The sequence below is a fragment of the Rana temporaria genome, chromosome 5 (assembly GCF_905171775.1).
Source record: "Rana temporaria chromosome 5, aRanTem1.1, whole genome shotgun sequence".
NCBI classification, from domain to species: Eukaryota; Metazoa; Chordata; class Amphibia; order Anura; family Ranidae; genus Rana; species Rana temporaria.
The window spans coordinates 109,664,391-109,681,739 of NC_053493.1; the positions used below are offsets into that span (position 1 = coordinate 109,664,391).

General features: G+C 39.1%; 1 protein-coding gene across 6 annotated transcripts in view; it reads right to left on the reverse strand.

Moving 5' to 3' along the window:
- The window catches only part of THRB (thyroid hormone receptor beta), a 554,536-nt gene that overhangs the window by 25,755 nt on the left and 511,432 nt on the right, over positions 1-17,349 (reverse strand). For 5 of the 6 annotated variants that reach the window (XM_040353002.1, XM_040352998.1, XM_040352999.1 and 2 more), the window contains one exon: positions 6,653-6,753. In XM_040353002.1, the coding sequence (XP_040208936.1) occupies positions 6,653-6,753 (101 nt within the window). Of the gene's footprint in view, positions 1-6,652; positions 6,754-11,452; positions 13,224-17,349 lie in introns of those variants that run through there. The other variant, XM_040352997.1, reaches the window with a different exon arrangement.

Genomic DNA, 17,349 nt, shown 5'->3' on the forward strand with positions numbered 1-17,349 from the left:
ATTGTTAATTTTTGTTATTAAAAAGACCATTCCAACTCAACAAGCTTGACTCTGGTATGTTTTTTTTTGGGGGGGGGGGGATGTAAAGCATCTATCTGTCAAAAATGTCCGATGTCCGCCGGGCACCCGCGATTGCCGGTGATCACGGCAGGAGTGTGGATCTCCTGTCAGAGGTGAGGAGACTGATGCTGTGTTCCCAGTACAGAGGAACACACATCGTTCTCCTCCCCTTGTGAGTCCCCTCCCCCCTACAGTTAGAACACACTTTAGGGAACATATTAACCCCTTCAGCGCCCCCTAGTGTTAACCCCTTCCCTGCCAGTCACATTTACACAGTAATCAGTGCAGTTTTATAGCACTAATCGCTGTATAAATGTGAATGGTCCCAAAAACGTGTCAAAAGTGTCCGATGTGTCCGCCGCAATGTCATGGTCACAATAAAGATCGCAGATCGCCGCCATTACTAGTAAAAATAAATAAATAAATAAAAATGCCAGAAATCTATCCCCTATTTTGTAGACACTATAACTTTTGCACAAACCAATCGATATATGCTTTTTGTGATTTTTTTTACCAAAAATATGTAGAACAATACGTATCGGTCTAAACTGAGGAAAAAAAATGTTTTTTTTTTAAAAAATTTTGGTATTTATTAAATCAAAAATGTAAAAATATTGTGTTTTTTTTTTTAAATTGTCGCTCTTCTTTTTTTTCTAGCGCAAAGAATAAAAAGAGGTGATCAAATACCACCAAACGAAAGCTCTTTTTGTGAAAAACATAAAGATTTCATTTGGGTACAGTGTTGCATGACCGTGCAATTGTCATTCAGAGTGCAACAGCGCTGAAAACTAAAACTTGGTTTGGGCAGGAAGGGGGTGAAAATGCCCTGTATGGAAGGGGTTAAAAAGGTGTGCTAAGATCGTTAGCCTAGTGCAGGGGTGCCCAACCAGTGGAGCCCTCTGAAGTGGCCCGCAACCTCCTGCTCTGGGATGGAATAGAATAGAATACTGTTAATAAGGGTCAGTTTATTACTAAAATCACGGTGTATATATGGGCATATCTGTTCTGCAGTGTTTACTGGGCTGCTTTCAAACTAATCCACAGATGCAGAGCAGTGCACCTTCAGGTTACCTGCACTGAGCCAAAGACTTATTTTACCTGCGAGTTTGGTGAGCTTCATGAAAGTGCACCAAACCTGCAAAATATAATAGAAGTCTATTGCATATTGCATATTGCAGAAAAGCGAAATGTATACTGCGTTGCACCCATGGGGCGGGTAACCGCAGAGCATCAGTGTGAAAGCAGCCATGGGCCCCTTTTACACAGTCAGTCCGACCCAATTTAACCCTCCATTCACCTCTAAGGACGCGTACACACGGTCGGTCCAAACCGATGAAAACAGCCTGAAGTCCAGTTTCATCGGCCCAAACCGACCGTGTGTACGGCCCATCGGTCTGTTGTCCTTCGGACAAAAATTAGAGAACTTGCTTTAAAATCGAACCGATGGACGGCTGACCATCGGTCAAAACCGATGGTTAGTACACAAAAGCATTGGTTCAAAACCCGCGCATGCCCAGAATCAAGTCGACGCATGCTTGGAAGCATTGAACTTCGTTTTTTTCAGCACGTCGTGTGTTTTACGTCACCGCGTTCTGACCCGATCGGTTTTTGAACTGATGGTGTGTACGCACATCAGACCATCGGTCTGCTTCAGCGGTGAACTGATGAAAACGGTCCGTCGGACCATTCTCATCGGATGGATCGACCGTGTGTACGCGGCCTAAGGAGTGGCAGATGTAAACCAACTTGTGTCCTACCTCCAATCCGATCAGGCTGTGTCCGCAGAGAGGACACGGACCTGCCATCCACCCGCTCCACTGATTGTGGCCCACGACCAGTTACCAAGTCGCTTAAGTGGCCCTCGCTCTTCAAAAGGTTGGGCACCCCTGGCCTAGTGGTTCTTTGACATCTATATGAATGGGCTCTTTATCAGACATTGTACAGATTTTTTCATATAATATAAAGCATAGCATTTTGTCAGGTGAGAAACATTTTTAAAACATTCCTTTGTGGTGTATTGTGTGAGTTGGTGTTTGAAATAAACACTGGTTTCCCATAAAGGGTTTATATTGAATCCTTTAGTAAACTATTCTCTTGGTGTCAGCAGTAAAATAAATATTTGGCTTTGAGATAATGAAAGATAATGAAGATAATGAAACTTTACAAAGATGGAAAAGGATATAAAAGGATATCAAAAGCCTATTGATCCTTGTACTATAGATCTCTCCACAGACTATTGGCATTACACCGACTTTAGTCTATGTTGAATCACTACACTAAACAAAAATATAATTACAGACAGCACATACTGGGACTGATAAAGGAACAAAAATAGATACGCTATTTTTAGCAACCAAGTAGATGATTTTTTTTCAAATAAAAGCAGGCATAACTTTCTTCTTTTGTTTTTTGATACCGTGAAATATTATATTTGTCAAAAGACCTGCGTAACAAGATAATGAAACTTTACAAAGATGGAAAAGGATATACAAGGATATCCAAAGCCTTGACTATGCCAGTCAGTACTGTTTAATCACTTATTAAGAAGTAGAAAATTAGGGGCTCTTTTGATACCAAGCCATAGTCAGGTAGACCAAGAAAGTTTGGAGGAAGAATTGCTCAGGATACAAAGAAAAACCCACAAGTAACCGCAGGAGAAATACAGGCTGCTCTCCAAAAATATTGTGTGGTTGTTCTTAAAGCGCACAATTCAACAATACTTAAACAAAAAAGAGCTGCATGGCTGAGCTGCCAGAAGGAAGCCTTTACTGTGCCACAAAAAGGTCAATGAGGTATCTCATGGTGTTGTTGGGCATATTGTAACCAGGCTTTTTTGTGGAATTTGTACAGTAAAGGCTTCTTTCTGGCAACTTGACAATCCAGCTCTTTTTTGTTTAAGTATCATCATATTGTACTCCTTAAAAACAACCACACCATCTTTTTCTAGAGCAGCCTGAGGTTGCCTGTGGGTTTTTCTTTGTATCCTGAACAGTTCCTGTGGCAGTTGTGGCTGAAATCTTTCTTGGTCTACCTGACCTTGGCCTGGTATCAAGAAATTACCAAATTTTCCACTTCTTATTAAGTGGTTGAACAGTACTGCCTGGCATAATTAAGGCTTTGGATAGCTTTTAATATCCTTTTCCATCTTTGTAAAGTTTTATTACCTTGTTACGCAGGTCTTTTGACTGTTCTTTTCTACCGCCTTATGGCTCAGTGTCTAGCCTGCTTAGTGCATCCATGTGAGAGCTAACAAACTCATTGACTATTTATACACAGACACTAATTGTGATTTAAAAAGCCACAAATGTGGGAAATTAACCTTTAATTGCCATTTTAACCTGTGTATGCCACCTTCTGTGTCTGTACCAAGGCCAAACATTCCAGGGCATGTAAACTTTTGATCAGGGTCATTTGAGTAGTTTCTGTTGTCATTATGATTTAAAAAAAGAGTAAACACTGTTGATTCATAATAAATGGCTTCAGCCAAACACTAACCATAATTGAAAGAAAAATGTTTGTGTTATCATTCATATTCTCTGAAAAATGACCAAGAAATCATAAATTATTTAATGAGAACAACTTAATTAGAAGTTCCACAGAATTATTAAGTGCTACGTGCAAAAGTCCATAATCGAATGAAAATGTGCAAATACAGCAGCCCAGGTAATCCCACAGATTGATAGATTCTTTACCACTTGTGTGTCCCACAGTCGCCAGCTGCTTAACAGATCCTCAGACCTCAAAAAGAAGGAGGTCTGGCTAGGCTTTAAGGAAAAAAAACTAAATGGATGGATGAATGATGGCTTCCCAGTATGTCAAACAGAGCTCATCTCACCAAGAGAAGCAATTTACCATGTAACAAGTTAGCTTGTGATTATATTTATAACAAGCAAGAGGAAGAAGATTTCTCATGGTGTAGTATTAAAACCAGCTTTTATTAAAATTAGAAATGTACTCACAAATATAAAATATATAGTTGCCAATCAGCTCCTTGGTGGGTGTGATGACATCACTGCTGTAGCTCTGCCTGATGCATTTCAATGTCCTCACTGGGGAAACAGACATCAGTATACTCCACTGCCCCAGTGACAGTGCCTTATAGGATGAAACGCAATGGGTGGAGCTGCAGAGGTGATGTCTGCACGCCCATGGTGAAATCTCTTTTTGAGTCTCAAAGTCATAATTGAAGCTGTATACATCTTCCTGTACTACCCATCTCTTTTGTGTTCATTTGCTGAAAATGATGGTCTAAATGCCCCCCCCCCCTTTATGCTTTCTCATGTTTTAATAGTTATCTACTTTATTGTGCTTTACTATAAAGTGCATTTTCGTGAAAAAAAAAAAAAAAGATAAAGTATATCTAATGCCAATCTGTGTCCCATCTGAGAGATTTCAATTTTCTTCCTGTCCAACAGGAAGTGAGAGGACATTTCTTAAAACTGAGGAAATCAGCCAGAAAACAGTTCCCAGCCATGAAAGATTTCTCCTATATTTTTTATAGGGCTCAAAATTATGGATTTAGACCCACTAGACACTATATATTGTTTGACTAGCTTGGAATGTGACACTTTATTTGTGACAGATTTATACCCCTCTGTACCATCAACTGGGGTTTTCCTTTGCAAGGTGTCTTATGTGCACTGGTATTTCTTTAGGGGCACTTCACAAAGAATTTTCAATGTTTAAAGTATGTCACTTCCTCTTGTGTTCCTATTTGAAACATTTGCATACTTTTCATAATTCCCTGCTATTTCCACTTTGACATGGTTGCAAAAGGAAAATTTCTGCTGTCATTGTCCACTAGGGGGAGTGTACCGCATGTGTGCTCCATGTTCTTTCCCCAGCATTTTCAGCCTAGAAAAAAAGCACTGCCTAATTATGGCTCCCGCTGTGCCAGTACTTTTGGTATCATCTAGTTCCTGGTCTGGTTCCACTGACTGCCTGTGAAGACTCAGTCACCTTGGATGTCTGCAACCCTAATAAGCACCAGTTGCTTGGGTTTGCAAATAGGCAAGGCATTGCCTCACTTTAGGCCTAGTTGTTCTCTGCTATGCAGTGCAACATATCTTTACATAGAGACACAGAGAACACTGTTGTAATGAGTGATCTGAGCCTATACCCTCTTATTACAAAAAGCAGCAATTTCTTGTTCTCCCAGAAGGGATTGATGTCTGCAACAAAGATACTGAAACACCTATTACTATATGTCAAGTGGGAGCAACCACACATGGATTGAAATGTTTCCAGTCCTTGCTGAACTTGTCGGATTTCAAACCATCTATGGTTAGCTTTGAAATCAAAGGCTAAAGAAACTTTTTCTAGGCCTCTGACTTATCTAGTTGGTTTCTTTTTTTATGGACATATTTTGCCTGTCCTAACCTCCTTTCCCTAATGTCAAAGGCTTGATATACCAGGCTTAGGCCTATATACCAGTAATTTTCTTCTTGTCGATCACTTTATTTGTTGTTCTAAGCTGATTGCTTGAGTTAGTCAATCTTGATCTGAAATGCCAGGCCTAGATATCTGATCTTAGATATCTTCCATTGATATTGTTCTTTTTCATATTTGGTAAATTCCCAATAAACCTCTACTCAAGCGCTGATTCTAGTAAAATGTCACAATTGTTGGTTTTCCTAGTGGCGTTCCCCCCCACTCGGATGGACTGCTTTTGGACATCCCACATGTTATAGACTCTTTTACAATCCTGTGTCCTTTAATGAATGATAAATGTATACTCAGGGCTTTTTTTCAGTGGGAACGTGGGGGAACGCAATTCCGGCACCTCTCCCACTGAATGTATGTAATGTCAAGTGGTGCTTGGGTGTGTTGCAGGATCTGTTGATGCTAGCTGCAGGGGGAGGTCTATTGTCATAGGTGCACCCACTACTGGAGGTGATCTATGTTTTGCAGGTGGGTATATTGTTGCTGGGAAAGTCTGTTGTTGCTGGTGGGGAATCTATTGTTGCTTGGGGTGGGTTTTATGTTGCTGGTGTCCATTATTACTGGGGGAGATCTATTGTTGCCAGGGGATCTATTGTTGCTGGCTGCAGGGGATCAATTTTACTGCTTATCATGTTATCATTCACAAATTCCATACAAATTGCTTAGCACAACAAATGATATTTGGTTCTGTATTCCCCTAAAAAGGGTAGTACTGGGAGGTGGGTAGGTGCCGGTGGTGGAACCAAGGGATGTTGCTCAAAAGTGGGTATGGGCAAAAACAAGGGGTGACTTGGAGAGGGGGAGTTCCTGTACCTATTCTCTGAGAAAAAAAGCCCTGTGTGTACTTACCATAAAATCTCTTTTTCTTTTGCTTATGAAGCACTTTGCAGAGAATGGGTATCAGCTTTGGTGAAGTCATGTACTTTTTTACTTTGTACATGGAAACCACCAACTGCATTTTTAGCTAATTTATCAGAATGTTTTCAATAACAGCCACAAGTTAGAATCAGAACAGGTTTGATTCTAATTGGTAATCTGAGTTTGATATCCTGTTGTACAGTGCATTTTTTACAATTAAAAACCATTACAGCTAACATAACATCCTTGTATGCAGCAATAGACCATATGTTAGACACATTTATTTATTTACCTTGCATCCTTCACAGGTGATGCATCTATAATGATACCCTGTAGCCTTGTCTCCACACACCACGCACAGTTCATCTTTATCTAAATAGCTGGGTATGTACCCTATAAAAAAACATAACATTCATTAATTCAAATGGGTCGGGAGAGGAAATCTTTAAATATGACACACATCAAACATTCTACCATTAAATAAGTCATTATCCATATTAAGCAATTTTAGATCTTAAATAATGAAAATAAAAACATGGTATTTGCATATATATATATATATATATATATATATATATATATATATATATATATATATATATATATATATATATATATATATATATATATATATATATATATATAGGACATGCAGGCTAATGTGCATGTATTTGGAATTTGATTCTAAATTTTAAGAACAATATTCAATGATGATGAATTACATAAACAAGGTTTTTTTTTTTTTTTAAAACACATGGTGGTTATTTATAAAAGTTTGAAGCTATGTGTAGTAAACCTCTAGTCACTTCAACCATCCAGTTGTGTAAGAAAAGGTTTGAATAAAGTTGCCACAGGGTTGCTTAATTTCACCTCAGGCCACACTTTACTAAATATACCGTCATGGCTTTTATTTAAATTTCAGTCCAGCCAAAACTGGGTTTAATAAATGTCAGTGACAAAACACCATTCACCAACCTGCACTTATTATAACCAAAAAATAGACTGACCTTTTAAATTATAATACACATGCAGCAATGTGTATTAAAATATAATAACCTCAATTTTACAATAATAAAATAATAACAAAATAATAATAATAATAATAATAATAATAATAATAATAATAATAATAATAACATTTTAATTTCTGAATAGTTTTCTGATAATGTAATTTCTGACTAACTGTTAAGGTTTTCTGCACATCACTCTCTGCCCTATTACATAAAGGACAAAGACTTAGCTTATGCACGCTCACAATGACACACATGGGGGGTAATTACGAAAGGCAAATCCACTTTGCACTGTAAGAGCACTTGTAGTGCAGTTGCTGTAGATCTGAGGGGAAGATCTGAAATGAGGGGAAGCTCTGCTGATTTTATCATCCAATCATGTGCAAGCTAAAATTATGTTTTTTATTTTCCTTGCATGTCCCCCCTCGGATTTACAGCGACTGCACTACCAAGTGCACTTGTAGTGCAAAGTGGATTTGCCTTTCGTAAATTACCCCCTGTACAGTCACGCTGGCATACTTTCTCGACAATACTGCCCTCTTACCTTTCTTGGTTCTTTGATCTGGAGAAATCTGAACAGTTGCCTACCCAAAACCACCTGTAATCCCTGTTATTGTGGCAACAATACACATACTACACAGGGCACATTATATCTGGATACGAGATCCTTCACTGACCATAAGATGCTAAATGGAGTGTTTAGCATTCATACAGAACTTCCTGACCTCATCATATTTCACCAATAATATTATACAAACATGCATAGTTTTTTTGATTAATATAGTACAGACATGAGCTGTGTTGTTTCCATTTTTCTGTATTCAATTCATATTTTCTGACAACAAAAAATGTATAAAACTGTTCATGGCTCTGGAAACATTGTTTTATCTAACAAAGGCCAGAGAATTCATGACTTGCGCAATAAAGCATGAGCATGCCATGTCTGAGAGAGGCATTGTCAGGAAATGATTGCTACAAGAACAAGGGCAAGGCCATATTCTGCTATTTATTTAATTATTTGACCACAGTAAGGTAAAGAGACATAAAGCAACACATATATGTGCAATGTTGAAAGTAAAGTATCTCACAGCAACTGATCACTTTTCACTGTCTGCTAACTTCTGATTGCTATTGCTTACTGCACTTTTTTATATCACTGCTACTTTAACTGCCAAGCCAGTGATAAGTATTTGAATACCACAAATTCACAGAGCTTACACACTGAGATACAACTCCTTATTTACAAAAAAAAAAGTTATTTTCAGTCGAGCCAATGAAATTTGAGAATCACAGTCATGTGTATAAAAATAGAGTGTCTTCATTGGACACGGACACGATCGCCAGGTTTGAAAATATATGGTACCCGTGGACGCAATACACAGCACCAGGAAACTTTAACGAAGGAGTAATGATGCCATGGTAGCTTACTCAATAAACACATTTGTTATATAAGGTATATATTGACAACAGAGCCAAGCCCATCCCTGCAGACCCTATTATTTTATCCCCTTTTTCCCTTCCCCTGGTTAGTTATTGTATGTGATTATATCCTCTTATTTTTTACAATCGACGCAGAGATGGTAGCGTACTTTTGTAACTTATAATTAATATGTTTAAGGTTGTGTTAAACAGAAACTTGTAGCCTTTAATGTACGGCTAATCTGGAAACGAGGCAACTTGGACAGACTGTATGCATTCCACATCTAAATACTCAAGCTTCTCCAGTTGTCGCCAGAAGTATTTGGTTATACTCTTCTTTGTTTTATTTTGCATTTAATTCTAAAGATGATATAATTTGTTGAGAATATGGAATGCCAACCTTTTGTTCACTATACCAAAAGTTTGCTACATGTACAATGTAACTTTACAATCACCAAATAAAGATAATTTTGACAAGGAAAAATAGAGTGTCTTAAGCTGGTGTTAAAACTTTGTGAATTGAGACTCCTGCATTGATTTACTAAAGTGTGAAAAATGTGAAATGTATCAAACTAAAGCAAAGAGGGGAAGTGTTCACTTATTCATCCTATCATGTGTGAATGTTACTTCAATTTACATTTTACTCAATAGGACCCTTAGTGTATATACAGTATGTAATAAAAGTGTGTACTACAGAAAGATAGATAGATGGAATCAAACAAGCTGCTTTTTACTACTTTGAGTGCAAATACAACAAGAAAGGTTGAAAGAGGACACCTGCTCTCTTGGCTTTTAATGAGTTACTATAGAGACTTCATTAAATCCAAATCAATGCTGATCAATAGGGACAAGCATGCCCTTTGAGTAACCTTCTGTCCTCACCACTGGATTAATTGATTCTGTTAGAAAATTCAATAATGTTGATTTTATATTAAAGATGTATTTAATCTTAAAAAAAAAAAAAACTATTCCAGTTCATTTACTATAAACTGTAATTATTACTGTGCTAAAAATCTATAAAAATTAATAGCAATACTGCAGACAATCCAATCTCATACTTATTTTATATATATATATATATATATATATATATATATATATATATATATATATATATATATATGTATATATATATATATATATATATATATATATATATATATATATATATATATATATATATATATATATCAATCATTCTATGTTATTTATACGTTTAAGCTTGCAATACAATTTTACATTCCTAAATGCTAATAGTTCTACCATTTGTGTTTTTTTTTTAGCACTGATTATGTTTTAAATTGCATTCATAAACACATACTACATTTTTTTATGTAAAGAAATATATATCAGCTTAAAAACAGTGACATTTTATGTTGATCATTTTTTTATGTGCAGTGCTATTGTTATTATTATAATTTATTTGACCACACAATAATGTCGGCTCATTAAATCTAATGTTGTTACATTTCCTAGGAATTCACACTAGCAGAAAATATAAACCGTAGCTTCACTGCAATTATATTATAAATGACACAGAACAACATATTATTCTAAACATAAAATCATAGGAGTTAAAATAAAGAGATTTTTGGAGGGTATTTTCTATACAGAAATAAACCCCATCTTTTAAAGTTGTAAAACAGATGAATATAGTAAAAATATCTCCTAAGATTCTGTTAAAAAAAAAAAAAAAACTCTATGGATTCAGCAATACTGGACTGTACATTCTAAAGTTCTCTAAATAAAACTGTTGTGTTAGCAGAAATAATGAAGAGCCATCGGTTCTGTGTTCTAGTCAGGCTACATCACTAGTTAAATTGATGAGTCACTGTGATAAAATGTATGCACCTACGTTGTTTGGTCATAAAGTTTTCTGGGGATAAAGATACACTGCATTGATTCTATAGGATATCCACATAATGTTTTGAAATGTAAAAAAAAAAAAAGTTCAGTTCTTTCACCAGCTAAAATAAGGTAAGAAAAGCATTGTCATACAAAATGCAATACAGTTTAAGTGTAAATTTGACACATTTAAAGTTCTTAATAGCAAAGTGCCTGAATATTGTTATTTCATAGTGAATGATGTGACATTAAAAGAGATTGGAGAACAAAAAAAAAGTAACACTGAACAGACTAGCTACAAAAAAGGCAAATATGCTTAAACATTGAAAAAAAAATCTCAATCACTTTATCGGTATCATATTAATCCAGATAGACATTCTAATGTGTACCTTTCAGTCCAGGATAAATTCAAAAGATAAAAACTTTATATCTAAAGGGCTTTATATATATGTGACAGGTACTATACTGCAACAGATCAAAGATCACATATATACTGTAGCTAGTGAGAGAGACTGAAAGACACAGAAATGTGCTCATAGCACATACAGCAGAGAATAAATCTATAATTCAAGCACAAAGGAGAATAGGGAAATTCCTAACGTTAAGAGAAATAAAAACATTTTAATCTCCTAGCAACCTGAACTACGGCTTTCGGCTGATTACAGATGAGCTCTGAAATGACGGACGGTTGCTATAACTATGCAACTTTAAATCATCACAGACAACGGATGCGACAATGCTAAGACAATGATGTGAATGAGCCCCTTTTTATGGATTAAGGAAAAAAAAATTAAAAAATCAAGCAGACCCGTCCCTACCTTTTTTCTGTGAGAACATCGGAGACTGTCCTTGTGCAAAAGTTGCTTTTTCCTCAGAGAAATACCCTGGTTGGTTGTATGAATTCAGGGCCATGTCCATTTCTGAGTACTCGCTTTTAAACATGTTTCCAGGGTAACTAGAGGTATAAGCCTGATTCACCGCCCAGGCCTGATCCATATATATATTATTGCTGTGTAGGACATGAGCCTCACAAGAACTGTAGTTCTGACTATCTTCGATATAAGTGCAATATTCTGCGGGCTGCATGCAGTAGGTGTTAACAGCAGGCTGGGGCATATCGTACATTTCTTGAATGCAGTAGTTCATTTTGATTTTCCAGAACCAGCCTCTACTTTACACAGACACTACACACACACACACACACACATGCATAGAGTGGAGGGAGAAAAAAAAAAACAACAAATGAATATCAAGCAGTGGCTGAAATCTGCCTCAAAGCTAAGCACCTAGAGTACGATTTGGAGCAGCAACTTCTGTGCTAAGGACCTATTTATATCAGCCATGCCACACAGCAGCCAAACATGTTGGAAAAGAGATTTGTAACAGTTTAAGGTCCTAATCTATGAGCCACTGCTAAATCCCAGGGTAGATGGCTGCTCAGACAGGTAGCAGGGGGTATTAGAGACACAACACAAGCAGTGGCAGACCCCAATCCTGTCTTGGTTTAAGTTGGGCCTATAACTTTGCAGGATCATATTTAGTGTGACATATGATTGGTGATACTTTACATGACATCTCGAGGAATAAAGCCGAAGTGAGACAAGGGGCTACTGAAAATCCTAAAATCAATAAGCCCCGAGTTTTTAACTCTATCCTTTTAGAAATTCAATAAAGGAACCTAGATGACCCATACCAGAATTTAAAAGGTAAACACGGCAGCAACCTAATCCACGATCAGTTCTATTGATTTGGTGTTACAGCTTTAACCGTGTGGTAAAGAAGAACCTGCTGTGATGGGTGTATTGATTGGCATTTATGTGCTGTTTCAGTTATTTTTAACCCATTGTGCATGTTTTACACAATGTTTTACATTGAAAAGGTTGCAAGAAATGAGTACTGACGACTGGATAGACCTTCTCTGTTTTTTTTTACACCTTTCTTTATATTTTTTTCTATTAAAAGACTGTTCTTGCCTATTAGCAAGTTTATTTACAGTATATACATTTAACATGGGATCAGTATCAACGTATTTTATTATTTAATAGCATATTAGCTATGAATACAGAAGAACTCAATCACTAAAACATCATATAAGTTTAAAAATGCTATCAAAATATGCAACTATCATTAAAAAATACCTGCCAATGCCAGCCCTAAAAGTATATGTCATGGTTGTCCCATCAGGAAAACCCCTCATGCAGCCATCACTAGAGTGAATGCATGTAGACATGAAGCTGGTGCAAAGAGGTTGCATGAGATCAGCAGCCCTTAGGTATAACAAACTGATTAAAAAGCACACAAGCATATTTTATTTTTTGAAACTGCAATTTTGTATATGCCAAGTATTATACCCAAGCGTCTATGTTTACATTGTAATTGTTAACACAAATGGGGCTCTGCTCATTACATATGCGTAGCACCCTATAGTGTGCTAGGATAGTGTATGCTTTTTTTTGTGAGAGTAGGTACATTTCCAGGCTTGGCTTGAAGCCAAGCCTGGGTGTATTTTGATATGGGTTGGGAGTAGAGTTGGGTGACTCCCAGGCAGCATCCCCAAGACTTCCCACTTCTTTCCAGAATGTTTTAGTGTTTTCTGGAAGGGGAGGAGGAGGGGGGAGGTGGTGCTGTCTGGGATGTTATAAGGAGCCCTGACCAATCCCCAATCTGGATTGGCAGGGGGCAGTCCTCCTTAAATACCTAGGGTCAGCCCAACTGGGAAGGAGCTAAAAAAATAAACTTCTAGTTCTTCACCACGAGTGCTCAATAGATGGGTGGCCCCTCACCAGAAAATATGACCCCTTTTTACAGGAAGGTCAAACAGTGCTTATGGAATACCAATTGATTCCACTGACAGCACAGTTCCAGCCCCCAGTAAAAAACTACGGCAACAAATGGTGATTACACTCACATTTTACAATGCCGATCCAGGTGTAATGAGCGTGTGCAAGTGGGCTAGTCCATGAAGGATGGTGTGTAGTCCGTGTCTCTCCTAAGGGCAAAGCCTGAGTGGGATGTAGGGTCAGGACCTGGAATGGCAGATCCTCTACTCTGACATATGTTTCGCCAGGTTGACGTCTTCCTGAAGAAATGCGCATAGATACATGATACTAAATGCATGTGCCCCTGGAGTGGCAGTCCAGGGGTATCTGAAGATCACTGTGTGTGAGGGACACATTGATTTAAGATACCACGGTCACTGCACCAGATACATGCTTTTTTTTAGCACCTGCCTCCTGGGCCGGGCCTTTTGGCTAGGACCGGAGGAATTTTTTATTCCTGGCCGGAGGGCCTGGTCATTGTTGAACACAATGACCACTTCTTTCACTCTCCTCTTCACTATCCCTTTCCCCCACTTTATTTAATTTAAGCCTATGTTTGTCACTTTTTTGTCTTTTTTGTTGTGCACGTTTTGTGTCACTGTGTGATTAGTAGGTTGCGGGTCCTCGGGCCAGCCCTGAACGTCTTGAGAGTAGGTGGACATGGCCTTCTGGCTTAGTCTGCCTGCTCTCATGGGGTCTCCCTTTCGGGGGAGCCCCACCTAGTACTGGGAGGGTTCTGTTTCGGCAGTCCCTCCGAGGAAGTTGGGTCCGTGTCGGCTTCGGTTGATCGGACCACAGTACCTCAGTCCCCGTCTGGAGCCTAATGCCCCGGGGGATCAGGGTTTGGGTCCCTCTTCACAGGAGGACCACTTGACGTTGCACCCGTCTGCACGTTTTTGTGAACACTCTTTATGTGTGTGCACATTTTTTCTGCACCGGGTGGAGTTTTTGGGTGTGTTCACACGCCATAGGCTTTTCAAAAAAAAAAAAAAAAGATAGGCGAAGGTATCTGAATCCGGGCCTCTGCTCCTAAATACTATACAGGTGGCACCATCATACCTCAGTAGCCACAGAGAGAGAGAGAAAAATAGCGCTACACCTATTTAAGACCTTTATCCCAAAAGGCAAAAACAATGGGCCAGATTCAGAGAGATCGGCGTATCTTTAGAGCGGCGTAGCGCATCTGATATGCGCTACGCCAACGTAACATAGAGAGGCTCGTACTGTATTCACAAAGCACTTGCTCCCTTTCTTGCGACACCGTAACGTAAAATGGCCGTCGTAAGCCCGCCTAATTCAAAGTAGCAAGGCAGTGGGCGTGTAGTATTATAATGAAGCGTGACCCCATGTAAATGCGTGACCGAACGAACGGCGCATGCTCAGAATCACGTCGCAAATACTCCCTAAGATACAATGGCTCAATGCGTACAACGTGAACGTAACTTACGCCCAGCCCCATTCACGTACGACTTATGTAAACAACATAAAATCCGACGTCCATACCCTAAACGACTTAGACCAGCTTTTTGGTGGTTTAACTTTACCCCGGAAAAACGCCTTACGTAAACGACGTAGATTACAGCGACGGGCGCAAGTACGTTCGTGAATTGGCGTATCTTGCTCATTTACATATTCAATGCGTAAATCAACGGAAGCGCCCCTAGCGGCCAGCGTAAATATGCACCCAAGATACGACGGCGTAGCAGACTTACGTCAGTCGTATCTTGGCAAAATTCAGGCGTATCTCATTTAAAGAATCAGCGCATAGATACTACGGCGGTCATTTGGACTTACGACGGCGTATCAGTAGATACGTCGGCGTAAGTCTCTGTGAATCCGGGCCTAAATGTTTGCTGTAACTGATTATAAAGTGTGAGCTGGAGTTTGGCTTCAATTTGTTTAGAGTATCTAAATCTACTAGTACAAACACTCCCCTCCTCCCAGGCTGGAAGCGCTGCTGTACAAATGTGCCCCTGTGCTCATTCTTCCAGAGCGGAGGCACTGTAATACAGAAGGTGTGTTACTGGTCAGATCCTCAAGTGAGAACAGAGGGGGAAAAGCCTAATAAAAAAAAAATAATTGAATGCAGCCACCACATCTAAGGTTTGGTAAGCTGCAATATATTACATGTTGGATTTGGGGTTTAATAGCACTTTAAGGTTGTGATTGGTAAACGTTCTCCTGCGCACAGCATCAGTGTATGTAATAGACAATAGAAGTCACTCTCCTGCCCACAAGCTCAGAACTCTTTAATTATGTACTGTATGCAGAAGATATGGAATAAAACTAAATATTTACAAGGGGCCTCGGGTATTACCGAGTTCAGCACCATTTGGGCAAATGATTCCTATCCCGAGCTAGCCAAATTGCAACAGGGGGACAGATGGAAGAGGTATGGGATCCGCTACCTGACACAGATTCTGGGGAGTGGTGGTTTATTTCCTTTTGAGACTCTGAGGGAGGCATACCAACTACCAGCGAACATGCTCTTTTACTATATGCAACTTAGGCATGCATTTGTTGCTCAGTCCAGGGCTTCAGAGTAGCATGTGGATTCCCTTCCAATTCTTTCGCAGCTTAAGAGTGCAGAGACGTCTAGGGGTTTTATTTCCCAGAGCTACAGTATACTGCTTCGTAAATTTCTCACGAAACATCCCCTGACAGTTAGAAGGAAGTGGGAGGTTGACGTAGGGCCCCTGGATGAGGATCAGTGGGAGGAGGCCCTGCAGTCGGTTACCATATGCTCCCTTAATGTGACACATCAGCTGACGCAACTATATACACTCCTAAGAGTATACTACACGCCCCAAAGATTGTATGATATGGGACTGCGGCCCACACCGACTTGTGCGAGATGTAAAAGGGACCATGGGGACCTGATACATATGCTCTGGCGCTGCCCCAAGTTGCATGTCTATTGGAAGGGGGTGACAGACACACTAAACGCAGTATTCCAGGTTTCAGTCCCATTAGATCCTAAACAATGTCTCTTGAATCTTCTAGATGAGCTAAAATGGGAACCCCATATTAGAGAAGCCCTCACTAGGGCCCTTTTTATGGCCAGAAAACTGATCATGCAGCATTGGAAGTCTGAGTCGCCCCCCACAGTCAGGGAATGGACCACTGCACTTGGTAATGCACTGAGAATGGAGAAGGTTATATACCAACATAGGGGATGCTCTGGAAAATTGAAAAACTATGGGACCTGTGGTTGGGAACACCGGGGCTAGCCCCGGACGACCTAATCATGGACAGACTTTTGAGCTAAATGTGGGTCAAATATGCTGCTTAAGAGGGGCCGGCACTAGTGTATGGGGGGCGGGTTGACCTGGCACAGATATGGGCCAGGGGGTAGTGTGGTGGTTGGCTGCGGCTGTATGACCCCTCAGAATGACGATCCCTGTTTAATTACAGTGCTTGTATTGTTTATGGCCTTGTATGTGTTTTCTATATTTGATAAGATTGTGGTACTTTGGACTGTATATTTAAAATTTTGATTAATAAACTTGCTTTTTGGACAAAAAAATAATAATTATGTACTGTATACTGAACCTGTGTTCAGGAGCAGTTCTCATGTATGCAGTTCCAGTGCTTTCAATTACATTTAAAATAGTCACAGGGGGAGAAATAGCTAGGGCAGCCAGAAAGAGAAGAGTCCGATACACCCTAAAGTGCTGATCCCTTTTTCCTACCTGTAACTCTGACGTTAGGGAAATTAAACTTATTGCCCAGAGGGGCAACATTGTGTTCAAATGAGTCACTTATATATATTATAATTAAAAATGTAGGCACATTTTTGTATATTGTTTTGATGAGTTTTACATATCGATGCTATTGTTTGACCCCAAACTAATAGACTGCTGACAAGGTCAAACAATAGCATCAATATGTCAAAT